Source organism: Diceros bicornis, chromosome 5 (genome assembly GCF_020826845.1).
Source record: "Diceros bicornis minor isolate mBicDic1 chromosome 5, mDicBic1.mat.cur, whole genome shotgun sequence".
NCBI classification, from domain to species: domain Eukaryota; kingdom Metazoa; phylum Chordata; class Mammalia; order Perissodactyla; family Rhinocerotidae; genus Diceros; species Diceros bicornis.
Genome location: NC_080744.1, coordinates 42,121,902 through 42,149,117, shown reverse-complemented (window position 1 = coordinate 42,149,117; position 27,216 = coordinate 42,121,902). Strand labels below are relative to the sequence as shown.

Below are 27,216 nucleotides of genomic sequence, written 5' to 3'. Positions count from 1 at the left end.
AGAGTTACACAGCTTGTGAACGCTCTGAGCTCCGGCCAGTGCCATCCCTGGATGCCCAAGTGGTCCCCCCTAAACTCCAACCTCACTCCCTGGAACCCAGCCTTACCCACTGCGTTATCACCACCTTCGGTGGCTAATTGACCAAAGCAGAAGAGAATCTCAACTGGTGAGAGCACAATGCGCCTGCGCATTCTTAGACTCGGCCGTAGGCTGGAATCCCGCCCCATAGGTGGGCCCTTTGGTGACGTAGTGACTGGGAAGGCCTATGACTGTTGAAGAGGACAATCAGAAAGCCACCCTCACAGGTCCCCGGTAGCTCGCCGTGATCGTATAGTGGTTAGTACTCTGCGTTGTGGCCGCAGCAACCTCGGTTCGAATCCGAGTCACGGCATTGTGGGAACAATGGCACGGCAAGGGGCTTGTGTTTTTACACTTTTTTTTTCCAGTCTATAATTTTTTATATAAACCATAACTCAATTTCTTAAAATAAGCCACTGCATCTCTCTACCTTGAAAATTGAGCCACCCCTAAGCTCGCCACCTCCAGTAATTCTCATTTAATGCTCTGAATACAGCTTCAGATCAAACAGTTGTAATCCCCTCCTTCCCCCCAAAAATCTAAAATCGGTGTCTAAATCATTCTCCTACACCAGCAAAACAGCGCCCCTGTGACCTTGCGGGTTTTTTTTTCCTTTTTGCGCATATTTAAATAATTGGGTTGTTCATTTTTAAATAAAGAATCCATGTGCACAAGTCCAGTGAAAAGTAAGTCTCCCTCTCATTCATCCACCAATTATCGCCAGTTTCCTATCTTTCCATGACAGTCATTGTATAAACAAACATTTACAGATATATCTATGTATGCAAATGTATTCCCCCTTGCTTCTTACATAATACAAGCAACCTCTCCCCTTCCTCCTCCTCACCGGGAGAAGTCCCATAGACTTGAGGGGATGGATTTGCACTGGCAGGCAATCTCCCTTTCCAGGGAAGAGTACACATCCTGGGTGGGAATCTCCACCCCTGATCCTGTCCTTTTTCTCCCCAGGCCCTGGCTCCTGTATGAGGAGGGGAGGGAACAGTCTGGGTTGGTAAGACAGGGGAAAGAGATTCCTTACTATGCCCATAAAAATCTTTGAATGGGAGCCTGGGCTCTGATAGGAAGTAGCCCTATTTTGATTTCAGGTTGGAAGAGCAGGGAAGCATCCTGAGATTGGAGTTGGGAGGAGGGACTTAACTCCGCATTGCATTTGGAGACCCTCCACTTCCATCTCTCCCTTATCTTATTGTTGGGATCCAACTTAAGTCACAAACCACTAAAGTTAGAAAATTCAAGTTCACTGAAGGCAGAATTGAATCACTATGTGTGTGTTCCAGGCACAGAGCCTCTCCATAAATATTTGAACAGGGGTTTCTTATGGAGTCCATAAATAAGTGAACTGGCCCAGTTTGCTTTCTGTTGCATCTTAGTTGTATTCTTTCAACACAGAACCATGTTACTTTCATATCAGACAAATAGAAAACGGCCCAAATGAAGCTCCATCTACATCTAAAATCTCCAAGAACAGAGTACATATTTGAGTATACTAGGATATGTTTGTCCTCTCAAGGTTGTAGAAAGAGATAGGCCCAAGGCAAGGCTAGAGACAAAAGGCAAAGACCAGACTTACAAGAAGGCAAAACCCAGAAGAGATTAGAGCTCAGGACAGGACTGGGCATCTAGTCAGGCAAATAGAAGTGAGGACACCCCACTCAGTACCCAGTAAAAAAAATGAGAGATAAGGGCTAGGCCTTGGAATACCCACAAATTTAGGAGGTTAAGGGAGGAAGAGAGAATGTGTCTTGAGAGGAAGAAGGAGAGCCAGAACAATGTCATTGTAAGGAGTTTGAGAGAAGAAGGTTTCAAGCACAGAGGAGGTCAGCAGACTCAGATGCTGCAAAGGAGAAAGAGGAATGAGACTAAATCATTGGGTATGACACTTAGAAGTCGTTGTTGACTTTTCAATCTTCCGTGAGAGCAACTGGACAATGTGTGTCAAGAGTCAGAAAAAAATATACACTCTTTGCCCCAATAATTCCACTTTGGGCAATCTTGCCAAAGAAAATAATCCTAAACTTGGAAAAGTTATCTGCATGAAGATGTCTGTTACAGAGTTATTAAGAAGGGAGGAGAATGGAAATAGCCTAAATGCTCAAAAATAAAGTGTTGAACTAAATTATGTTCATTTGATGGTATATTAAATAGTCATTTTAAAAATATAAAGTCAGCTTTTAAATACCATTTCCAACTAAAGGGAGTAAGATTCTCTTCAAGAAATGACTGATTACAGGTCTGCAGCAGGGGAAGCACAAGTTGAGTCTGGAATATCTGGTGTGAGAAAGCAAGTAAGTGCTTAAAGATTGATGGGACTAAGGCAAAAGGACACAGAAGCCTTTTGGAAGGTTCCTATTAGCCATATTTGGGACAATTTGAGCATCAGAAAGAATGATGATGGTGGGGCCAGCCCAGTGGCGTAGCAGTTAAGTTTGAGGGTTCCACTTCAGTGGCCTGGAATTCGCAGGTTCTGACCCCTGGCACAGACCGACGCACCGCTTGTCAAGCCATGCTGTGGCAGCGTCCCATATAAAGTAGAGGAAGATGGGCATGGATGTTAGCCCAGGGCAAATCTTCCTCAGCAAAAAGAGGAGGATTGGCAGATGTTAACTCAGGGCTGATCTTCCTCACAAAAGAAAAAAAAAAGAAAGAATAATGGTGGTAATGGATTATATCACATTGAATAAAAGAAAAAAAAGAATTTTTGAGACCATGGAGATGAGAGAGAGAGAGAAGAAGGAGGAGGAGGAGGAGAAGGAGGAGGGGAGGAAGAGGAAATCTTCTTTACAGAAAAATGCCAGATAATAAATGCAGAAGAAATGACAGAATTAGAGAGTCACCATTTTGCAATCCCCAGTGTAATAACAAATGCAAGCATAGATCATCAATGGAAACTAAAACCACTGGGTAAAACAGTGTTGGAAGCAAATAGTCAAAAGGTCTTAGCACACCACAGCTTACTTTACATTGTAAAATGGAGCTATCTGACAGATTCCAACCTAACCAAGTGATCAAGCCTAGCATCACCAATAAAGGGACAAATGTGCACTATTGGCCTGCCAGTGTGACACACTGGGAAGTCCACAACATCCCCTTAATAGTGGTCTTTTCAAAAATGTTTAACCTGAATCTAATCATGAGGAAACTATGGAAAAATCCAGAAAGTAGGACATTCTACATGACAACTGCCCTGGATGCTTCAAAACAATCAATGTCATGAAAAACAAACTAGTAACATTAAAATGGGGAAATGTTCAAGATTAAAAGAGACTAAAGAAACTTAAATAAATGCAATGCAGGAACCTTGATTAAATCCTGAATCAGGACAAAAAACATACATATATAAAAGACATTTTGGGGGGAAAAATGGAAAAAATTTAATATAGGCTGTCTAAAAGACAATACTATTATGAATGGTCTTACAACCCACAGAAGAATTCCTAATTCTTAGGAAACGGCTGCTGAAGTATTTAGAACTGAAGTGTCATGATATTTGCAACTTGCATCAAATGGTTAAGGAAAAGAAGAGAAAGGGATAGAGCAAATATGGCAAAATGTTTAAAAGTAATGAATCTAGGTGAAGGGTATACAAATTTCTGCTGTACTTTCTTTGAACTTTTCTGTAGGTCTGAATGTGTTGTGTTTTTTTTTTTTTCCTTGAGGAAGATTAGCCCTGACCTAACACCTGTGCCAATCTCCCTCTACTTTTTATATATGGATCTCTGCCACAGTGTGGCTGATGCTCCAAACCTGCGAACCCGGGCTGCCGAAGTGGACCACACCAAACTTAACCACTACGCCAGGGGGCCAGCCCTCTCTGTAGGTTTGAAATTTTTTGAAAAAGAAGTTGGAAGAAAATAAAGCTTACATAATAAAAATGGGGAAATTATGCAATATTAGGTGAAAAATACATAGATGTAAAACTGTGTATAGCACAATTACAGCTATATAAAAATGGGAATGAGAGAAATTATATTTATTCATTTCAACATTTGTTAAGCTCCTGCCACATGTCAGGCTCTGCACTAAGTCATGGGAACATCCTGCTCCCCTTCAGAATCCTGATTCTATGGAGTAATGTTTAACATGCTCAACATGCAAGGCTTTGGATCTGACAAACTCCACCCAAGTTTCAAAGGAGCGTTGCTGTGATGGCCTCACCTCTGCATCCTTGGTTCCTAGCAAGCTGCCTGGCCTATGAGATGCTCAACAATGCCTGCTTCCGGAAGCCTACACTCTGGTGGCGGAGAAAAGTGCATTAACAGATCATTTAAAACAAGAGTAAGTACATGGTGCACCCAAGGTATTATAGCTCTTTAATTATAATTTAAATTCTACCTTTATGATATCCTCCCCCCTAGTCATCCAACTTTATTTCCTACTCTTCTCCACTATGAATCCTCCCATTTTTTAGGGCATGGTGGTTCTCACCTGAATGCCTTTGCTCAATTCATGTTGACCTCCTAGCTTGGAATGACCTTACACTTCTTTGCTTCATCTGTCCAAATCCTACCCAGCTCGGGTCTACCTCCTCCATGAAGCCTGCCCTCTTTTGTGCAGACTTGATTGATTCCATTCCTCTAAGCTGTGAGCAGCCTAACTTTGTACTTAAACACATGTGACTTCATTTGACACTTACCATTGTAAGCATTTTACAATTTTCAAAGTCTCGCCATATCCATCATCTCCGCTAATCATCACACAACCATCATCATGCCCTTTGCAGATATAAGGAAAGTGAGAATCGGTGGCATTGAGGACCTGGCCCAGAGATCTGACTAACACCGGCAACTGTTGGACTCCTGAGTCAGACACCTGGTGATTGAAGGACGGATTATCTGGACCATTCTTCTGGTATTTATTATCTCTAAGTCTACCTTTGCATTGTTACTCAATTTTTTAAGCTACACATTTTTACAATGTGCATAAGGTATTTCCTCTATTATGCTTCATGAAACCAGGTACAATTTCAGATATTTCAGTATCTCCTACAACCCTCCTTCTCAAAAAATCCCCAGGAGATTCGTGTTCACATTAAAGTTTGAGAAGCACTGTCCTATAACACCAACTAGAATATGCACAAAGCAGAAACTCAAGAAATATTTTGAGACCTGGGGCCCTCAGTTTTGCCATTACCTCCATCTCTACTCCCCCAACTTCAAGCGCCCTTCCCTTTGGGGCCTCACGTGGCTCTTTGCTCCTTCACAAGGCAGATAAAAATCTAAGGGTGCGGGAGACAATGAGGCAGTGCCCAGGGGGATGATGGTGAGGCGAAGCTGCTACCTTCGCAGCAGAGCCAAAAGCGCATGTTGGTGTCGGCTTCAGGGCTACAACATTTCTGGGAAGAAATTAGCTTTATTTCTAAGACAAAAATGCCTATCGCTTGAACATTCCAGCCTCGGGAGGATAAGGGGTTTGTGACAGACAACATTGGAACTGTTTCTAGACTTGATTTATTGACTTGTCTGTTTCTATTCCGTCACTGATCTGATTGACAATGAAACCCGGGATGTGACTTGAAGGGATTTCTGCGTGCGTGCGCGCTGCCGTCAGGTGGGTGGGCCTCTTCGGAGCAGGTGCGTCCGTGGGTGGGAGGCGTTTGTGCAAGGGCTGTTTGCATGTGAGGAGGGCGTGTGTGGAAACGACACGGGAGAAGTGGGTGCCTCTAGGGAGTTGATTGTCTGTGATGTGAGATATGTCTGCCTGGATGGGGAAGCAATGTGGGTTCGAGTATGTGCGGTGCGAGCAGTGGATGGGAGGAGGTAGGTGGGGCTCCCAGCATAACACGCGGGAGGGGGTAGTTACAGACATCTTTCAGAACAGCCCCTTCTCTCACCCTCCCTAGCTTTTCTTCCTAGGAGATTCCCAGTTGGGAGGCCTTGGGGGAGGGGAGAGGAGGGGCTGAATGCATCCAAGGGCTGGGAACTCAGGAGTCGGAGGGCTCCCCTCTCGGCGTCGCGCGCGATCTAGGAACTGGGGAAGGGGAACAGATGGGGACAGGTGCGCCCCCACAGGAGCACGCGTGGCGCCACGTGGAAGATTCATCCTCAGTCCAGGAGTCGCATGCCCTGCCCTGGGGTTGCCCACTTCACTTGTCGTGCGTCCACTCTTCTCGGCTGGAGCGGGAGGAGGTGGACCGGGTTAGGGAGCGGAACCCCGCCTCGCCCTTGTTACTGACGAGCCCCGCCCCCTCCCGCCCGGCGGAGCTCCGCCCCTCCCCGCTCGCGCCCCCGCCCCCGCCAGGCCCCAGCGCTCGGCTGGTTCAGTCGGGTTGGCCCCATGTTACTGAGCGGAGCTCCTCCGGCGGGCTCCGGCCCCGGGCCGCGGGCGCAGGGCAGCGCGGGGGGCGGCCCGGGGGGGTCGCGCCGGGGCGCCGGGGGTGCTGGAGCCGGCCCAGGAGGGGGCAGCAGTGGCGGAGTAGCCAAGTGGCTCCGGGAGCACCTGGGCTTCCGCGGAGGGAGCGGCGGCGGAGGTGGGGGCAAGCCGGCGCCCCCCGAGCCAGACTACCGCCCCCCTGCGCCCTCCCCGGCCGCGCCCCCCGCGCCACCGCCGGACATCCTGGCCGCCTACCGGCTGCAGAGGGAGCGCGACTTCGAAGACCCCTACTCCGGGGGGCCGTCCGGCTCCGCTGCCCTAGCCACCCCCGCCGTCCCCGGCCCTACACCGCCCCCGCGCCACGGCTCGCCCCCCCACCGCCTTATTCGGGTCGAGACCCCTGGCCCCCCAGCGCCCCCTCCCGAGGAGCGGATCTCTGGACCTCCCGCCAGCAGCGACAGGGTGAGTGCGGCGCCGGGTGGGGGTGGCCAGGAGGAGAGATGGTCGGAGGTCTGGGGCTTTCGAGAGAGACAAAGGTGGCCTGGCCGGGCCCGGGCCCCTCAGTGTCACGGTTCCTGGCGGACACGATCTAAGTCCCTGACCCCAGGGCTCGGAGCCTTCATTCACCTTTGTTCAGATTCTCGCCCGACTAATCTGGGACGTTCTCCCCAAACTCTGCCTTTATCACCCTGTTATCGCCCGGGACTGGTGACTCCCCCTCCCGGGCTCTGCTCTGCTCTCCTCATTGCAGGCCCGCACCCCCACCCCCCATACCAGCCTCATCAGCGAGCCTTTTTCTAACGGGATTTGAGTCCCCTCCCTCCCCCAGTTTATGGCCTTTCTGCCCTCTTGGGAGCAGCAGCTCACTACCCTTTGATCTCTGACCCCCCTACCCACCAGGGCAGAGCCAGCACAAAGCCTCACTCCTCCTCCTCCTCAGGGAGCCCAAGCATCCTTGCCAGTGCTGAAGCCCTAGGAAGGAGGCAAAAGCTGGAGTTTCTCCCTGTAGACACAGCAAGACCTGGCCTTTGCCTTACCCAGTGGGACTGGAGCCTGGTGGACTGTTGTTCTCAGGAAGCTAGAACAGGCAGTACGCAGCTCTTCACCAAGGATGCTGACCAGTGTGGTCCAGGCAGTTCCACTCCTGCGCTCCTTTCCTTGTCCCCCCAGGTATGGGGACAGTCAGTGCTCAGAACCTGTTGCCCAGAAGAGGCTAAGCCGCTGAGCCTACTCCTCCTCTCCCCTTGGCCTCCCCTTCCCCAGGGCCATTCTGAGGGAGGCTGGAGCCTTTCAGGATCTGCAGGCTTGGGGTAGAGAGGAGAGCTGGACGGTCACTGTTTCTGAGAATATTCACTGGGCCTCAGAGGCCCCCCTTGGGGAAGCCACCCCCTGCCCAACCCTAGTTGGACCTTATCCCTGCCTGACAGCTGAAAGCCATCCCCAGGCCCCTCTAGCCTTAAATTCTATGACGATGACTCTGTGGGCCACTCTGGCTTTGTTGTCCCTCTCCACTCACGCCTGGGAGCTCAGCTCTGGGGCTTACTCCCCTCTTCTCAGCAGAGAACACAGTTTTATTTAATTGGAGAGCAAAGTTGCTGTCCGAATCCGTTGGCTCCAAGGTTGAGGCTTTGAGCCGAGAAAACACCGTAGCGCCGTTCTGCCCAATTTCCTGGATAGGAGAAATGTGTTAGGGTCAGAGCAGAAGCCTCAGGAATGTGAATTATTTTTCCTCTAGTTTCTGCCATGGGGCATGGCTGCCCATCCTGGGCCAGGATCTTTAGCCTGCAGAAGGAGTCTATGCTTTCTTCGCATGTCCTTGGGCTCCCGTCCTTCCTAATTGTCCCCCACTGTTGGGTGATGTGATGGTGGTGGTGGCAGTGAGACAGAGGGAGTGTTAGGCCTTGTTCTTACTGGTAACCAGTCTCCTCCTACGTGAACGCTACCCATCGGCACATGAGCCTGAGCTGTCCCTGGCCCTCCTCCTCTCTGCAGTGTCTTGGAATGGCCTAACAGGTTGCCCACCAAGCTGTAGGCTCCTCCAGGACAAGGACCATGTCCTCCTCATGTCTCTGTCTCCGAAGTGCCTGACACAAAGCTTGGCATAAAGGGGGTGCTTAAATACATCCCGAATGGTGACTGTCCATTGCCAGGGTGACCTGAGGGTCAGAGACTCCCCTAACTACAATTCCCCTGTATGTTTCCCCACAGAGACCCCCAAGGAATGAGTTATGCCCACACAACCATGCAGAGACCCACATCTCTTCTCACCAAGGGCATCCATGCCTCACCCTGGGTCGACTCTGTGATCTGTGGGCTGTTCATACCTTGGGGGCCGAGAGGTGTCTGACTCCTCTGTCAGCTTCAGGAACAGGAATGAAATCCAGCAGGCTCTCCCAGGAATCGCACAATCTTTGGTTTCTTTAGTGAGTGTGATGAGAAGGACCCAGGATGCCATCTGAGCTGGCCCAGGGGCAGGGATGCTGTCTCCATGAGCCCTGACCTGGGGCCTCCCACCATTCAGAGAGAGCAGCTCCACCTCTTTAGGAGCAGAGTTTGGGGGATCCCAGAAGCTTCCCTTAGGAAGAGCCCAGACTGGGTACCTGAGCCCCTTATGCTAAACCCGAGTGTCCCCACATACCTGCAGAGCTCACACAGGGTTGCTGCCCCTGGTCGGTGAGCCGGCCTGGCCCCGGCCCCCAAGGCCTTGCTGAGCTGGTGTTTCTATTCTGTATGGCTGCTTTCTCGCTATTCTCTGTACTCCCTCCACTCAGCCCTGCAGGTCCTCTTGGCTTATTGCTTTTGGGTCACTTCCTGAGGTGAGATGGGAACTGAGGACCAGGATGTGCCTCGGGCTAGCCCATTTCTCTCCTCCTGGAGCCCAGTGGCTGGTGCTGGATCGGTCAGTACCCTCTGAGAGGGGCTGGGTCAGAGATTTGATGAAATGGGTGGAAATGCTTCTGTGATGAGGCAGAGAGATTGAGGGGAAATGAGCCCAGTGAATGTAGGGACAGGAGAGAACGGGGACTTAGACAAGACCCTGAGAGGCCCAGGGGGGTCAGGACCATTAGCCTTCACCCCAGGCCGGGCTCTGGCTGCTAGCCCACTCTGAAACCCACTGCTGCAGTTGGCAGGGGTGCAAAGGTGGCCATCTGGGCAGGCCTGGCAGGGCAGGTGTGGGAGCAGCAGGAGCTGCGCCCTGCACCAGGCAGGCAGGGCCTTGCCATCTGGCCGCAGGAAGAGCTCCCTCACGCTGGGCCCTGTCCAGCCGCCAGGCCATGCTCTGGCCAAGGGGCTAGAGAGCTGGGCCTTCCCTTGCATTGCTCCCTTTCCTCAGACCTTCAACAGGAGAAACCTGGTCTAATTAGGAAAAAGGGATGGTTATAGAAAAGTAGCCCTGATTGGATGAAGCTTTGAGCTGCCTGTGACCATCTGCACAGTGTGTCCTTTGCCTTCGTCGTGCCAAGGTGTGTGTGTGTGTGTGTGTGTGTGTGTGTGAGAGAGAGAGAGAGAGAAAGAGAGAAAGAGAGAGAGAGAGCGAGAGAGCAGTGACGTGAACAATAAGACAGTCAGGCACCCTGTATGAATTGAGACTAGGGCTCTTGTTCTTAGCTTGTGGAGGAGTTTCTAGGGTTCAGGAATCTCCAGAAATTGTGTAGATATTTGGCTGCTTGAGCATTTTTCTGGGAAAAGGCTCACAGCTCTCAAATTCTCATAGGGGTTCACAGGGCCCAAAATATTAAGAACTTTTAAAAATAGATATACCTCATAGATGGTATCCACATGGACTTGGATCCTCCAAGCCCAAATTTGGAAATGAGTGAACAGACAGGTAGGAAGAAGGGTTAGGAGAGTGGGTAGGGGCCCTCCCTTAGCCAGTGTTCATTGGTTTGTGTATCATTAAGTGACACTGGCCTAGGCGTTGAAAGGGACTCACCAGCTAGAAGACCTAGTCCTTGCTTTTTTTGAGTTTATGTGCTTATTTACTTTAATTTTCCTTCTTAGAACTTGCACAGAGTTTGGAGGTCTAATCTGTTTATCTCGCACGTGTCCTCCAATGGAGGTGGAGGGAGGAGAAGAGAAGGGTCTATGTCAAGGGACCTTTGTGGACTGGTTAGACCTCTTAACCTTTCGTGGCCTGCGCTGGCCCTCTGTGCTGCCATCGGTGCTTCGAGGAGGGCTGAGGCATGGGATTATGTGGCAGGCCCTTCCGCTCTACCCAGTGCCGCCTCCTCACACTGCAGCACTCACTCCCTCTGGAAGACATCTGCGGCTTGTTGACTTGACCACTGACTCAGTGACACCTCAGCCCTGGCACTCCACCCATTGAGAGCCAGCAACAGCTGGGACCCTGTGGACCGTGGTTGGGAGCAGCTGGCTGGGGCCTGGGGCTTGGAGGGGTACCTGCTGCCCGTTCCAGCTGCCCTCACTGCAGAACCAGTGTGATATTATGTAAGAGCAGGGGGATGGGGACCAAATCCCTGCATGCAATGAGCCTGGGGCCTAGCCCTGGGGCTTCACTCTTTTGGAGCTTATTTTGTGTCTGTCACTGTGAGCTCCTGGAGGACTCAGGAATTTGGTCTTTTCATCTTTAATAATATAATGGCGGACGTTTACTGAGCACCTACCTTGTGCCTGGTACCATTTTGACGCAGCCAATATGTATTAGACTGGTTGATCCTTCCAACAACCCAAGAGGAAAATTCTGTTACTATCCCTGGGTTATATATAGGGATACGGAAGCACAGGAAGGTTGAGTCACGCTTGCATGGTTTCACAGCTACTAAGTCGGAGAGCCGAGGTCACAGCCAGGCATCCTGACTCCAGACTGGCTGTCAGCACCGTGCCATGGGACGCTTGCACCTACTGAGAGGAGCCCCACCAAGAGGAAGGTTCACTAAGCATTTGCTAAAGAACATGCAGAAGGAGACTTGTAGAGAAGGAATGAGGAGTTCAATGAGGAGGAAATGGTGCTGAGTTCACCATTTCCTGAATGCTGAAGGCCAACACTTGCCACCCAATCCTGAGGTGGCCACAGACACACCTTATAAGGGTCTTAAAAGGATTGGTGGCGTGGATTTCATGTGCGTGATGTGTAAATGTTTTACAAGAATGCATTGCTTTGTAATTAGAAAAGGATAATAACAAATTTGTTTTGTGTGAAGGAGTTTCCCTGGCAGATAAAAGTGGGAGGGGCATTCCAATAAGTGGGAACAGAGGGTGCAAAAAGTTCAATCTTGGGGAAGGTAAATAGCATACCATTTTCCCAAACTGACAGACTTTCAGTGCAAAAGGGATTTCATGGTTAAATACTTTGGAGAAATCTGAATTAAACAAAATTAGACTGCTCTCTTTGCTGTAGGACTTCTAAGAGCCTTTAACATGCTAAAGTGTATTTTAAATCTACAAGTAGAGGAGAGAAGATGCTGCATTTCCCTTTTTTTTCTGGAAAACTTATGGCAATTCACTGAGAGTCAGGAGACCTGGGCCCTCGTCTTGTCTCTGCTGCTGACAAGCTGTGTACCCTGGATTGGCACCTAAACTCTGAGGCCTCAATGCCTCAATATAAGAGATTATCATCAGAGCTAATGTTTATTGAGCACTGACTGTGCCAGCATCTGGGCTAAGGACTTTTACATTCATTGTCCTCCTCCCAGCCCTATGAGGTAGGTACTAATACCATCTCCATTTTATAGCTGGAAAAAACCAGAGGTTTTCAGACATTAAATGTAAACTAAAGAAATGGAGAAAAGGACAGTGGTAGGCTTTGGGGACCTTGCAGAGCCAAAATCCTTTGACATATGCTCCCCCTTGCTAGCCCTGGAATTGTAAGCCCTGTGGGTGGGGTCAGGAACTTGCAGCAGGGCCCAGCAGCAGGGCCCAGCAGCGGAGTGGAAGGTGAACCAGATGGCGGGCCTGGCAGCCACCCCGGGAGAGGCTTGGGCAGGAGGAGAGTCAAAGCATGACAGCTGCTCTGGGAGGGGCACTGCCCAACTGGAGCAGGCGCAAGAGTGGGTCCTGGAGGCACCCTGCTGGATGGTGGGAGGGAGGACATCTGGTTGGCAGGAGACATGGGGACAAGGGGGCCCTCTGGGCGGCAGCTACTTACCTACTAGTTTGGAACTAGTTCAGCATTTCAGCAGCGTTCTGACTCTACCAGAGGGTTTACCTAAATGTCAGCCCTGGTTTTAGGTGCCTTCCCTGCCAGTTCTTCCCTTCTGCCCTTGAGCCTGAGGCTTTGATCCCTATTCAAATGTCAATTCTCCTCACAGCCTGCTTCTACAGCTGCTATTGGTTGGTCAGTTAGGATGAAGGGGGATCTGAGAGTCTGTGTCCCTCCAGAAGATGGAGTCTGGGGAGAAGGAGGTCTTTCAAGCATCCAGTAGATGTTCATTGAGTACGTGCTGTGTGCCAGGCCCCGTGATGGGTGCTTTGTACAGCAGTGAGCACATCAGAGTAGGGGGAAGGGCCCATAAACAAAATACATCATGTAGGGCAAAGGTGTCAGAAGCCTACAGGGGCAGCTTCCCCCACAGGGCAGTTTTGTCTCCTCATGTGACCTAGAAGCCACTGGGAAAGCAGGGCTGGCCTCTGACAGGGTCCTGTGTGCCTAGGGCGGGTGTCCATCCTGCCAGCCTTCCCAGCAGGCATTTCTGCTGTGGCTCCTGACTCCTGGCCCGTGGGCAGCTCCCCTGGGTGCCCCAGCCCAGGGCGGGGGACCGGGGCTTCCTGAAACAGGGTGTGGAGCCGGGAATGGAACAGAGGAGCCATTGAGCTGCCCACAGAGCTGCCACCTGGGCACCCACGGGCACTTTGGACTGGCGCTGGGGAGGCCCACGCCGGCCTGGGAGAGGTCGTGGCTCTGGGCACCAGCCCAGGACTCCAGTGGGAAGGGCTCTGTGTGCAGCTCTGACCAGGCTTGGTGAGGGAAGGGCTGGGGGGCTCCGTGGAGTTAGGGGGCCAGGGCTTGGGCCAGGCGCTTCTACCACTGAGCAGTTTCCAAGGCCTCGATCCCCCTATATGACCTCCCACCCCACCCCAATTCATGCTTCCTCCCTCTTCTGAAGGAACAAGGAAAAGTGCTTCCTTTGTCCATTTTTCCTGTTTTATGTGAACTGATTTAACAAATATTTACTGAGCACTTTCAGGCACTGGGAATTTAGCAGTAAACATGGTTCCTGCCCTCAGGAAGCTTACAGTCTGCAGGAAGACAGATAATAAAACAAATATTTGCTGCATAATGTGATGACAGCCCAGCACAGAGGCACCTAACCAGACCTGAGGGGAGAAAGGAAAGGCTTTCTGAAGAAAGAAAATAATCTGATCTGGGCAGAGGGAAAGCCTTTGAGGTGAGAAAGGGAGCGTAGAACTCAGGTAACAAAGTGATCCAAGGTGGGTAGAGAGAAACCAAAGAGGACAGTGGAATCTTTAAATCCCTTTAACTTCAGACATTTTCTTGTGGGCAGTGGAGAGCCACTGCAAGGTTAAAGGATAGCCTGTCTGTTGATTCAGTTACTGTCGAGTAGCCGCCATATATGAGTGTGAGGCTGGATGCCCACTGGGCTGAGTACCCCATGGGCTGGCTCCAGAGCCCCCTTGGTCAAGTGGGTGGGGCTGTGGGTGCCGGTTGGCCTAGGGAGAAGCAGCTTGGGGTGGGGGTGGATTTCTTTTCTCTACTTCCTGGAGGAAGGAGGAGTAGGGGTGGAAGGCTCTGAGGGGAGATAGGCAGTGATCTAGTAGAACATTTTTCTAGTGTCTACTGTGAGCCCAGTGCTATTGGAGCTAGAGAGACAAAAATGACAAAGAACTCTAGGCTAGTGGATGATCTGATGTGGGGAGGGGATGATTTGAGATGGTGGTCTTCTCAGAAGCAGGCAGAGATTCGAGGGAGATAAAGGAGCTGGGTGGCTTGACTGGAACAGGTGGCAGCTGAAGAACTGAAGGAGGAGATGATAGGAGCCATTGGGACATGCTTTAGAGATCCCTAGAGGGCCTTGTGGGGGTCCAAGGAACATGCAGAAGAGGTCTCTGAGGTAGGAGAGTTCCTTTCTCCATCTCTGCCTTGCTAGAGGTCCCAGATCCTCTAACCCAGGGCAGGGCAGTCACCTCCACAGCCTCCCTGCCCAGCTGGCTCCCACAGTCCTGATGTGGTCCAGTACCAAAGCCTAGACTGAGGACGGGGGAGAGGAAGGAGTGGCTCCTCCCCATGCCGCAGGCCCCGGAGCCACCTCTCGTCAACGTCTGTCAACCCAGTGTGCAGTGCTCCCCCCCGGAGGTGCTGGCAGCCCTGGGTGGGCTGGGCTCTGTCTCTGCCTCAGCTGGTCCCTGCCCACCCCCCCAGGAGCCTGTGCCCAGCTTGGAGAATGGCTCTATTGTCCTCAGCTGTGCCCCACCCTGAGCACCTTGAGCTCCTCTGCAGGGTGTGCAGCTTGTGGTTTGCTCTGCCTTGACTGGGGGCAGGGACAGAGGGGTGGCCATGAGCCACTTGTGTGGGAGAAAGGGCAGTATGGGATGTCGAGGGCCAAGGCAAGGCATTTCCTGTCCTTGCCCTCCAGGAGCCCAGGGGATTTCAGTAGAGCCCAAATCCTGGCTTTCCTCAGGGTTGTCCTAAGGTGGTCTCTCTCCCAGGACAGCCAAGATGCCCACTGGTGGCAGGTTAGCAGCATGATTTTGCACAAAGGGCATAGGTTCCAATCCTGGTTCCTCCACTTATGCTGAATGGTCTTGGGCGTGTTGTTCCCCACCTGCCCTGAGCCTCCCTTTCCTTAAAATGGGGATAATAATACCCATATGACGTTGTGATGGATGTTGAGAGGATAAACCAGCAGAACTGGGGCATAAAGTGAGTACTCAGCCTTTCCATCCTTGATGGTCAGCAAATATTTATTTGTTCAGCATCTGCGAACACACTGGTAGGCATGGACCAAGCTAATTTCCAAGTTGCCTACTGTTCCCTGCTTGCTCTTTGAACTCTTCTAACAGCTTTGTAACCAGTTCTCTGAATTAACTCCCTCTGTTCAACCACCTGGTGTAGGCTGTTGTCCTGCCTGGACCCTGGCTGAGGCAGGCCTTACAGCCCAGAGCCTCATCCTGGCCATTTAGCCTAGGGAATGGCCCAGAGGCACAAAATTAACAGAAGAGAAAGATGTACCACTCTTCTGGCAGCCTAGTAGGGGACCCCTGCAAAGGAAGAGACAGAGCTTGTCCACATCCAAGCTCAGAGCCTGCCCTTGGGTACCTGGGGCTCCAGTCTAAGGCAGACTGCCCGGGACTCTTGCTCCTACGGACAGGGCATCTGGGGAGAAGCAGAGCTGTCTCTCAGATGTCTGAAGCTTGCTCCCCTCACTCTCTTCCCACAGTTGGCAATCCTAGAAGACTATGCGGACCCGTTTGATGTTCAGGAGACTGGTGAAGGCCCAGCAGGAGCTTCAGGAGCCCCAGAGAAGGTCCTCGAAAATGATGGCTACATGGAGCCCTATGAGGCCCAAAAGATGATGGCTGGTGAGTGATGGAGTCGGGGGTGGGGGGCTTGAGGGGTTGCTCCCTGAGGCCTGGGTATCTGCAGAACAGGCTCTGAGACTCACAAGTCTAAGGACTGATTCTTTGGTCCCTAGAAAATATAAAGAAAGCCTTTGCTTGGTCCTTGGGGAGGATGGCCACTGCCTTCAAGATAGTCACCACAATTCACAGCTTCTTCTCCAAAATGACTAAGACCTAAAGCGGTAGAGAAGGCCATACAACCAAAGTTAGACAGAAACATTTGGGGTAGTCAGGAAGGGCAAGATAGTGGTAAGGGCTGGGGGTCATTGATCCCAAAGAGAGAATCACTAGCTTTAGAGAAGGTGGTGAGTTTGTAATGATTGATGTCAAAGTGAAACATCTTTATGGTTATTGGAAACACATGACTAGAAATGCAGATGCAGTGCACATGAGGTTGGGCAAATAGTTCAAGGAGTGAGGGCAGGGAGGAATGAGTAAGACCTGGCCCTGGGGAACAGAGGTCAAGAAAGGATCCAGGGAAAGAGACCAAACGGGGGTGATCAGAGAGGAGTACCGGGGTGAGTCAGTCTAAGCCAAGGCCCCAAGGCAGGCTGAGAGGAAGGTTTGTTCAAGGACAAATAATCTTAGTGCTGGGCATTCAGGAGAGCCAAGATGAGAGAGGCCAAGAGGGGCAGGGAAGGGCCTCGAAGGCTGGAATGAGGCATTTGGACTTGCTCCAAAAGGAGGAGGGGAGCCATTATGGATTCTTGAGGAAGAAAGGAACAGGATGAATATGGCATTTCAAGAGGATTGTTGAGGCTTTGGTGTACAGAACAGACCAGAAGAACTGGGCATCAGAAAGATGAGTTAGCAGGTTATTGTGGAAATTGTTGAGGCTTTAAGGAACCAATAAGTATCACCTCTTTCTTCACCTCCTGAGCTTGGAAATAATTGAGAAATAAGATTAAGGAAACAGATGGAGATAACAAGGTCAACTTTTATTACTGATACAGCTGATTGGAGAACATTACTTACTATGTCATCACAATGGGCTTCTTAATATTTCGCCACAGAATTAAAGTTGCCCACTCAGGCTTGGGCAACACAGGACAGCTGTAGGCTCCTGCATGGGCAGGATGAGAAAGAACCAGAATGTTCTCTCTCTACAAGATGACAGATCTGAGAAAGAGAGCAAGCATCCACTGGCCGATTGGATAAGCTGCTCTCCCTCCTTAGGAGAGTTGGGTGGGGGAACAGAGAGTAGTCAGGAGTGTTATTCCATGGAGCCCGTGAAACATGAGCCTGTAGAATGGAGGTTCACCCTAGGAGTAATCTAGATGTGGGGAGACAAGGGTGATAGTCATCAGGTATTGTCAATGAACAGATGAGATTCAGAGAATGAAGGAGGATTCAGAGAATGAAAGAGGGCCAGAACCAAGGAGAGCAGTGTAGTGGACAGAAATGGAGAAAGTGAGAGGGTGGCTACTGTATTCAGATCAGAGGGGGGTGGACCCCCAGGAGGTCTGTGAGTGCCCTCGAATTGTATGTGAAAATTTGCACATTTTTCTGGGGAGTAGCTCCATAGCTTTTATCAGATTTTCTCTGGGGTCAAAGATCCTAAGAAGAGAATCACAGAACAGACTAGAAGAACTTTTGGGGAAAGTGGTGAGTTTGAAACATCAAAGTGAAACATCTTTATGGCAGTTGGAAACGTATAGTTGCAAAGGGTGCCATGAGACTGGGCAAGTCAAGTAGTTCAAGGAGTGAGAACAGGGAGGAATAATAAGACTTGGTCCTGGGGAACAGAGACCAAGAGAGCCTCTGGGGAAAGAGACCAAACCGGGTGATCAGAGAGGAGGACAGTCCATGAAAATGACTTGTCAAAGGGGACAGTTTCAAGGAGGGAGTGGTCAGCAGTATCTGAGCAACATAGAAGGGTTTTCTGATTGTGAAATGATGCCACTTAGGACACAGGAAGTAAATGGAGCTGAGTAACCAGGAGGAGATGGACTAGGAGAGCACCCTGCCTCAGTTTCCTAAATGTGTGAGCCTCTGCTCCCCAGCCCTTGCAGGATCTTTCTTCTGTCTTTCACTCTGGTGCCTCTGTCCCTGCCTCCATTGGGTCCCATGCTTTTGGAGCTTCAGAGGTGTTTTGAGGGTGAGGGACCCCGGATGTGTGGCCACTGGGTTCCCCCCAGAGCCAGCAGCATCTCCTCTGAGGGAGGCTTGGCTTGTTGCTAAGGAGTGTTGCCGGAGGAGCGGAGCCAGGCAGCCAGGGCAGCTCTCACACCTCCCCTCCTGCCTTGCCCTGGCAGAGATCCGGGGGTCCAAGGAGCCAGCAGCTCAGCCCCTGCCTCTGTACGACACACCCTATGAGCCAGAGGAGGAGGAGGCCACCCCGGAGGGTGAGGGGGCCCCCTGGCCCCGGGAGTCCCGCCTGCCTGAGGATGACGAGAGGCCCCCTGAGGAGTATGACCAACCTTGGGAGTGGAAGAAGGAGCGGATTTCCAAAGCCTTTGCAGGTGAGTCCTGGGTAGAGAGGGCAGGTCTGCTGGGCCTCTGAGCAGCTGTCCAGGCTCAGGGGAGTGGAAGGAGTGGACCCCAGGGGCCAGGGGGACCTAGGAGCTGGGCTCAAGGGAAGTGTAGTTGAGTCTGCACCATGGAGAGTGGTGAGTTGGGCGGTATGGACGCAGTGCTGTGTGCAGCGTCAGGGAATGGGCACGGGAGAAGGATAAAGAGGTCTCCCTGCATCACCACCTCTCTGAGGCCAAGAGGCTTGGGCCACTTGCAGCTTTTGGGGGGCTGGGTATATTTAAAAATAAAGGAATTCCAAACAAAATGGTAAAACTTGTGGCATATGTTAAATACTTACCCTTAATAAAAGAAGGCATTTAACACTCGTGACAATGAAAACAGCTGTGTGTGTAACTAAAGACACCAGCCCTGAATTACAGGGCTGTGTCTCCCAGTGGTGGGCCGTGCCTAGCCCCAGGGGGATTTCTGAAAGCAGGAACCCCCCGGGGAGAGAGAGGCTGTAAGAAGTCTCCTTTGCTGAATGAGGATCAGGTTTCTCTTGTGTCCAGGCACCCCAGTGTCTATCCCAGGCCCGGGGACCAACATGGAGAGGTGGGTGTTCGTGGTCTGAGTGGGTGGCACAAGAGCCTGGAGTGGGGAGACAGCTTTAGCTCCTGGATCCTTGATTCAGTGAGAATATAAAGGACTTAAATGCCATTGGACACCACTCCCACTCCCACATGCCCCTCACCCCTCCTCGGGCAAGGAGCTCACCGTGGAGCTGGACTCAGCTCTCTGCTCTGTCCTCCCCACCCTGGCAGCCAGACTGGGAAACCACAGGTTTCTAATTTGTTTCCTGTAAAGCGTGCACCACTGAGGATGGGCCGTTTATCTCCAGAAGTCTCCTTGGAGAATCAATACTGTTTGGATTGCTTAATGGGAAAATCTATGCTCGTCATTAGGAAACCTCGTTAGCAGTCCTGCAGCCGCCAGTGGCATCACTCTTCTAATTGTCAAGGCTCAGGATTGAGGGTGTGGGGGGTAAATTTCAATAAAACATCTGCCCCCACATCTGAGTAGTCCTGACAGCCTGACGCTGGGCTGTCTCAGTCTTGCTGCCCATGGGTTCCCAGGCTGTGGGGAAAAGGAGGAAGGGAGGCGAGGCTGGGGGTGCCAGGAGGCTTTGGGAACCTGGGTGTGGTGCCAGGAGGTGTGGGCAGCTCCTTGTCCCCCTTTTCCTGCTTTCCTGGTCCCTTTGGGCCCTGGAAGTTTGTGAGAGGTCAAATGAAGGGGACCTGCAGGGCTGGCAAAGCAAGACCCTGCTTCCTGCTGTTTGCCACCTGAGCCTCCCACCCTTTGACTGGGCTGGCCTGGTGTGGGAAGTGTGGCTCTGCCCAGCCCTCTGAGGGTCCTGTTCCTCCTTGAGAAGCCACCCCTGCCTCTGCTCTGACCCTCCTCCTTTCTAGGCTGTCCTGTGTCCTGGCTCTGGGTTTTGGTGTCTCAACCTCTGCCTCTCTCTGTCTCTGTCTCTGTCCCTGTCTGTCTCTCTTCTCCCTGCTGCTTCTGGCTCCAGTTGACATTAAGGTCATCAAAGACCTACCTTGGCCTCCGCCTGTGGGACAGCTGGACAGCAGCCCCTCCCTGCCTGACGGGGACAGGGACATCTCCGGTCCAGCCTCACCCCTCCCCGAGCCCAGCCTGGAGGACGGCAGCGGTGGGTCCTGTGGGGGCTTCTGGCCAGGGTGACGTGTCCTCTCACCTCTCAGGCCCAGTGGGCTTGGCTTGGAGGAGCTGAGAGGTGGGGCAGGGTTTGGAGAACCCAGGAAGAATCCCTCTCATCCTGGAGGAAGAGGGAAGGGACAGAATACACATTCCTCCCTCCCGCAAAGGTGTGGGGAAGGTGTCTCCTAAGGGAGGCCCCTTCCAAATACTCTCTTCCCCACCATGCCACAAAAATCCACCACTTTAAATTCACCTCTTTGAGTAGAGCTCTGCCTGACCAGATCCCTCAACAATGCAAATAACTCCTGAGGTGGGGGCGATGCCAGCACAGGAAATGTCCAACTCCTTAGGGTAAAGGAGGGGATCTGATCCTCAAAACTGGTGACTGAAAGACAGTAAGGGCTTGAAAGTGATACAAGGAGAGAAAAAGAGCCCAAATGGGGAGAAAGAAGGCATTGAACACTTCATCTGTGTTCAGTTTTACCCAGAATGGGCGGCCAAGGGTGTATGCATGCGTCTGTGCATGCGTGCACAAGCGTGAGCACCAGTTGGTACATTTGTGCCTGAGTGTGAGTGGGTATTTTGTAAATACAGGTTGAAGGAGGGTGTCCGTGGCCTGTGCATGTGTGCCTGTGCCCGTGTGGCCCCTGGCTTCAGTGCTCCCTTGTGCAGTCTCGGCGGTCAGGCCGGCCCTGGTCTGGGAGGGCAAAACTGCCCCTGCTGGGCTTCTGTGGGTGGGGAGGGGAGCCTGTGGGCAGCGACCTTGGGGGTGGGGGAGGGGCAGGCGGCTGGTGGCTTTGGGCAAGATTAGCCTGTCAGGATGGCACCAAGGGGAATCGGATAATTGTTCTCGGATCGATAAGTCATTTCTACAGAATGGCTTGGCAGTGTGATTTGGAGAACAGTAATGAACTCTGAGGAGGAGAAAGAAACAATATTATCAGCACTGAAGCCACCCTGAGGGGGCTGGAATAGGAGAAGGCAGTCAGCTGCTCCAGAGGGAGAAGCTTAAGTGGTTTCTCATGTTGCTCCTCTCCTCTCTCCTCCCACAGTTTGGGGACTGGAAGGCCCTGTGTGGCACAGGAGGGCTGAACCCCAACCCCACCCCTGCCCCCACTGGGGGATGGATCCAGGATTCTGTCTCCAGAGCCAGTCAGGCCCATAGCATGCCCCACCTTTCCAGAACATTCTTTGACCCCTTCTGCCAGGAAATGGGGGTGGGGCACTGGCTATTCTAGAGGGCTCTACCTCTAGGGTCCTCAGAGTCTATGACTGGTATGTTCCCCACAGCCCAGTTTGAAGGATCTGAGAAGAGCTGCCTGTCACCTGGCCGGGAGGAGAAGGGGCGGCTACCTCCCCGACTCTCTGCAGGGAACCCCAAGTCAGCCAAGCCCCTAAGCGTGGAGCCCAGCAGCCCCCTGGGGGAGTGGACAGACCCAGCACTGCCTCTGGAAAACCAGGTGTGAGTGTCTGTGTCCAGCTGGGGACTTTCCCCTCCCTTCCCGTCCTGGCACTGGCTTGCCTGCAGGGGACACCCAGAATGGGTGGGCCTGGACGGCGAGGGACCCAGCAGAGATGCCCCTCTTCCTCTCTCTCGTCCTCAGCTGGTACCACGGGGCCATCAGTCGAACAGATGCAGAGAACCTGCTCCGGCTGTGCAAAGAGGCCAGCTACCTGGTGCGCAACAGTGAGACCAGCAAGAATGACTTCTCCTTGTCCCTCAAGTGAGTGGGGTTGGCCCAGCTGGCGGCTTTAGGCAGGATTAGCATGTCAGGATGGCACCAAGGGGAATTGGAGGGAGGACAACCAGCAGGACAGGCAGAGACTCCAATATTCCCCCCAAGTCCGGCCAAGCTGGGGAGAACCCCGTCCACCGTGAACATTTGCCGACTCTGGGCCAGGCCCTGGGGATCAGGAGAGGTCTGAGGCCCAGCGCCTGTTCTCAAGGAGCTCAGAGTCCATTGGGGGAAAAAGTCAAGCTACAGCTTCCAGCTCAGAAGGGTTCTGTCACTTACTAGCTCTGTGGCCTGGGGCCCCCTTAACCTCTCTGGGCCTCAGTTTCCTCACTTATAAAATGGGGGGATAATGATATCTACCTCATAGGGAAGGATTAAATGAAATAATGTATGGGAAGCACTTAGCATGGTGCTAAGTACTCAATAAATTATGACCATCGTTATTATTAATGGAAGTCCAAGATGTTCTAGAAGCACAGGCAAGGAGATAGGAATTTTGCCTGAGGGAGCCTACAGGGTGAGATGGAGGCTGGTTCCTGGGAGGAGGGTGGTACAGTGGACACAAAGCTGTTCTTGTTCACTCTGAAGAAGCAGGCAGGAGGGCTGGGTGCTAGTGGCTGACAGCTGAGCTCTAAAGGGTCGTGGAAGAGGCAGGGGAGGCAGGGCCCTCCCTCCCCAGGAGCAGATATACACAGACCACCATGCCCACGACCAGCTCTGCTGGCAGGATGGCCAGTCTCCTCCTTGGCACCCGGGAGTTCTGCCTGCACCCCACATGGCAGCCTGTCAGAGTGGTGTGTCCGTTCACATCCCCCATCACTACTGGGGCATCTGCACCACTCTCTGCCACATTTTCTGGGGGCATTACGGTGCAGGTATAACCCTGCTTCAAATCCAATATATGGAAATTTGGGACTACTAAACAGGTACATTTCAGGATAATTATTCAACTTCACTAAAAGGTAATGGAAAAACACCAGACTGTAGTCAGATAAACTGAGTTTTATTCTTGGGTTTAATAAAACTAGCTATGTGACCCTAGGCAAATCAGTTAACCTCCCTGGGCCTCGGTTTCTCCCTTTGCAAAATGTGTTGATGGATACCTCTTAGGTTTCTTCCAGCTCTCTGGGAGTCTGCCAATTACCGTAAAATCAAAGGAGCATTTAGGAAAAATTCATTTGTCAAAAATTTGATTTCTAGGAGCCAGCCAGGTGGCATAGTGCTTAAGTTCACTCGCTCCGCTTTGGTGGCCCAGCGAGGTTCGCAGGTTTGGATCCTGGGCGCAGACCTATGCATCGCTCATCAAGCTATGCTGTGGCAGGCATCTCATATATAAAATAGAGGAAGATGGGCACAGATGTTAGCTCAGGGCTAATCTTACACATACATAAAAAAATTGATTTCTATAACTTCAGGAATGTATATTGCTTTAAAAATTATAGTTAAGATTCATAGAGCATCTACAGAGTGACAAGGAGCATATATACCATCTCCAGACCAACCAGCATCCTGCAAGATCAATCTCTTTTTTATAGACAGAAAATAGATTCAAAGAGGTATGTGACTTGCTCAAGCCCACCAGCTAATAAAGAGCCAAAAGCAGGATTTGAACCCAGCTCAGTCTGACTCAGAGAAGGACTCTGTTCTATTACACAGTTCCACCCTTCATCAAGTCTGATATGGTCTAAGGCAAGGGGAGACATCAGGGGTCTGGCTCCCTGAGCAGAGCAGAGCTCCCGGCCCTACCTTAGCCTGGAGAGTCAAAGGGGGAGGCAGCCCTGGACTCTGCTCCAGCCCAGGCTGATCTGGCCCCGCCAGCATCTGTCTGCCAGAGCTTCATTTGCATATAAATGGCTTCTCTGAAATACAATTATGGTTTCTTTTCTCTCTGTGAAGGAAGGGCTTTCACTGGTAATTAAACAGCTTCCTCCAAAAGCCATGCCAGCTCTGGCCCTGTGGCCCAGATAGTCCCAGCCTGGCTCCCTGAGGGTCCAGCAAGGGTTCTGCTGTGTCCTAATGGACCCTTGGGACTTTGTCCCAAGAGGTCAGTTATCTAGATGGAGGCTGAGCTCTCAGCTTCTAACTCAGTTCTCTGGCCACTTGTTGCCCTTCTTGGCCAGATCTGTCCCTCAAGAAGAAGATATAATGCACAAATTTCAGGAGAGGCGATTCCCCCAAGTAGACTGTGGGGAGGGGGCTGTCCCCAAAATGTGAGAGGGGCAGGGAAAGCAGGCCCATGCTGCTACCCATAGCCTTGGGCCAGGGCCTTGGCATAGGGCAGACCAGAGGGTGACCCCTCACTGCCTCCCCTCTCTACCGCCCCTGGGGGCTGTACATTTCCCCCAGGCCCTTTGCGCCAGGCCCCAGGGCCTGTGTGGTCACTGTCAGCCTCAGCCGTTATCTCAGACCTACAGATGAAGGATGGCCCCACACCCTGACACACCCAGTCCTGGGGCCCCTAGCAGGCTTTGGGGCACCATACACTGGGGGAGGGTGGAATGAGTTAAGGGACTGGTTTTTCCTCCCATCCCTTTCCTCTCTTCAGTCACCCTACTCTCCCCACTTTCTCACTTGTGGGCCTGGGGAAATGGGTCCAGTCAGAGCCCTCTTTGTACCCAGGCAGGGGAGGCAAGTGAGGAGGTTTGCCAGCCTCACCTCTCAAGGGTGGGGACCGCCTCATCATGACATACCTCCCACACCAGCTTCTGAGCCCTGTCCTTGTTCCCAAGTAGGCTCTGACCAGCAGAGACAAGTATTCAGGCTTCAGGGCTCCCCGAAGCATTGCTTCCTCCTTGCCTGTGTGTGAGTTTCAGACCTGGGGCCTGGCAGACCAGGCCTTCAGTAGTTTGGACAAACGTTGTTCTTGCTGGAGCCCCAGCCCAGTGCTCTCTCTCTAAGCCTGAGGGTGCCTGGCCATCTGCGAGCTGGCCAGAGCTGTGAGCAGTGGGGTCCTTGTCTTGTGGGCAGGCCCAGGCACTAATGCTGATTTCCGGGATTGCACTGCGGTGGGGAGATGGGAGAGGCAGTGGAGCGTGTCCTCTGAGGGAGGGAATGGAGCTGCAGCCTCACCCATGACATCATCCCAGGCTGAAGGGCTGGAGAGATGAGCTGGGGGCTTGGCCCAAGGCCCAGTTAGCAGGAGGGTGAAGGGATGTCCCCAGGATGAGGCAGCTGAGCATTCCCAGATTTGGGGGGACTTTCAGAGCAGCTCCTCTCCCCAGTCTCTGCAAGAGAGAGTCCCAACCAAGATTTGCTTGGTTGTCACATTTGTCCACCCACTGTCCTGCCAAGGGTGTCTGTGTCTCCACGTGAGTCACCACAGGTGTCCTCCCCCATAGCTCAGGGAGTGGGAGGGTAAATCAGCTACATAGGCTGGAGGGCAGGGGTGCCTGGATCCCAGAGTTTGGGGTGGGGTGGGGGGTGCTGGTCGCTCCAGTTTCCACCTGCACACACCCTGTACACTCACTGCACACACATTCTTGGCACACCCAGTGCTCTCACCACAAAGCCAATGCCTACTGGTGCCTACCCACAGAATCCCCTCTGCCCCCTCCCTGCTTTCTGGACTGACCCCCACCTTTTCTAGTTGCCTCCACTCTCAGCTGGCTTGGAACAACCACATTTAGTTCCTGGTGGGGAGGGGAGGGGGACTGGAGAGGGCACCCACTCACCAGGGTCTCCTCTCCTCTTCCTAGGAGCAGTCAGGGCTTCATGCACATGAAGCTGTCCCGGACCAAGGAACACAAGTACGTGCTTGGCCAGAACAGCCCGCCCTTCAGCAGCGTCCCTGAAATCGTGCACCACTACGCCAGCCGCAAACTGCCCATTAAGGGGGCCGAGCACATGTCCCTGCTCTACCCCGTGGCCATCCGGACTCTGTAGATGTGAGGCCCGGGCGCTGTGACAAATCTGGACCCAGCTCTGTGCCCGTCCCGAGGCTGAGGACTGTGGCCCTTCCGGGGGACATGATCTCCCAAACCTTTCTTCCGCTCTCCCTGGGATCGAGTGGAAGCTGGAGATTCCTTAATTTATTCTAGAAGGGAAGGGCACCTGGCGGCTTGGAGTAAGAGGTTTTCTGGAGCTGCGGATAGAGGAATCCCTGGGGAGAAAAGAGAGCCCCTCGAGGAAGGGGCTTCAGAACCGCTGGTCTCCTGAGGAGTTTACGCTCGGCAGCTCCAGCCCCTTTCCGCCCCCGGGGCAGAGGTGGCGACCCCCTTCCCCACCATCCTCTTCCCCTGGGTCAGTGCGGGGTGGAGCAGGGCGCGGGCCCGCGGGCCGCCCTGACCATCTCTCCGCCTCCACCCCGGAACCCCTGGCGGGCTCCGCCCAGAGTCCGGTGGGAGGCTTGGGGAAGGCAGACCCCTGGGATGGAGGCGGCCCTGGGGTGGGGAGAGGGGGGAAGGGCCGAGCCGGAGGAAACTTGTGCAGGTCCCGGGCCGCCCCGGCTCCCGGCCAGAGGCAATAAATAAACCCCGTCCTGCCAGGCACAGCCGCGTCCGCGCCTCCAGCTCCGCCCCCCCCCCGGGCTGCCGGGGGAGGGAGCGGCGAAGCGAGCACAGATTCTGTTTATAAATCAGCTCGGGAGCAGGCACAGGCCGGCTGTGAAAAGCGCTTTCGAAGCATCAAGTTCTTCCTTTGACACGATGTCACAACATTCCCCGCCGCCCCCGCCCCGGCTGGGGGCACCCGGAGCCTGCCGGCCGCGCGGCGTCTCCTCCCCGCCGTGCCGATGAGCGCGGCTCCCAGAGAGCGGGTCCGATTTCCTGCCAACAGCCGTGTGTCTGGGAGGAGGGGAGCCGCGGAGAGACAAAGAGGCCGCGCGCCAGGCGTGGGGAGCGGGGCGGCCCTGCCACGCGGAAGCCGCGCGCCGGCGGAGGCGGGAGAACTGGCGCGGCCGACCGCGTTTCCTTTCCAGAAGGGGTGGGGGGGGGCTGCCGCGCCTCCCCATTCCCTGACCGATGAGTCCGGCCCTGGAGACCTGCAGCCTGCCGCCCTGGGCCCAGATCTCCCTCCCGGCGGCAGCTCCGGGCTCGCAACCGAGCCTGGCGGGGCCGTCCGCGCGCGCCCCCGGCTGGCCAGGCCTCTAACCGCGGGCCCAGGGCGCGAGGCCACACCCGCCCGCGGCCCTGGGGGCGCCCCTGCCAGCGCCCACAGCTGGAACCCGCCGAGGCCTGTGGGCCCAGCCCCGGGGAATGCCCACGGGGCTGCCAGGCGGAGGTGCTGTCAAACCACTCCAGGCCTGCGCTCTTACTCCCACGGGCAAGCTGAACAGCAACTCCCCAACGGGCTGAACACTCTGGGGGCACTGCTGCCCTGGGGGGGGGGCAGTCTGAGGGCCGCCTCCAGAACCTACGCCTGC

General features: G+C 53.2%; 1 protein-coding gene and 1 non-coding gene across 4 annotated transcripts; both read left to right on the top strand.

Annotated features, from left to right (window-relative positions):
- Positions 1-319: 319 nt before the first annotated feature.
- TRNAH-GUG (transfer RNA histidin (anticodon GUG)) lies at positions 320-391 on the top strand. The gene has a single exon. It is a non-coding gene; the product is annotated as a tRNA-His (tRNA).
- A 5,981-nt stretch (positions 392-6,372) lies between these two features.
- Positions 6,373-26,541, top strand: SHF (Src homology 2 domain containing F). Of its 3 annotated transcripts, XM_058541500.1 has the most exons (7): positions 6,373-6,870; positions 15,765-15,906; positions 18,201-18,407; positions 19,973-20,113; positions 21,412-21,583; positions 21,726-21,845; positions 25,553-26,541. In XM_058541500.1, exons 1-7 carry the CDS (start codon positions 6,373-6,375, stop codon positions 25,737-25,739), a joined length of 1,467 nt encoding a protein of 488 aa, XP_058397483.1. In that variant the 3' UTR covers positions 25,740-26,541. The 3 variants fall into 3 exon arrangements, with proteins under 3 accessions (XP_058397483.1, XP_058397484.1, XP_058397485.1); XM_058541501.1 differs by lacking the exon at positions 19,973-20,113 and having other exon boundaries at positions 25,553-26,538; XM_058541502.1 differs by lacking the exons at positions 19,973-20,113; positions 21,412-21,583 and having other exon boundaries at positions 25,553-25,641.
- The last annotated feature ends 675 nt before the right edge of the window (positions 26,542-27,216 follow it).

Excerpts from the sequence above, each read along its gene's own strand:
- SHF (XM_058541500.1), top strand. The coding sequence starts at position 6,373 with ATGTTACTGAGCGGAGCTCCTCCGGCGGGCTCCGGCCCCGGGCCGCGG. Across the intron at positions 6,871-15,764 it reads CTCCCGCCAGCAGCGACAGG|TTGGCAATCCTAGAAGACTA; the intron begins GTGAGTGCGGCG and ends CTCTTCCCACAG. Across the intron at positions 20,114-21,411 it reads CAGCCTGGAGGACGGCAGCG|CCCAGTTTGAAGGATCTGAG; the intron begins GTGGGTCCTGTG and ends TGTTCCCCACAG.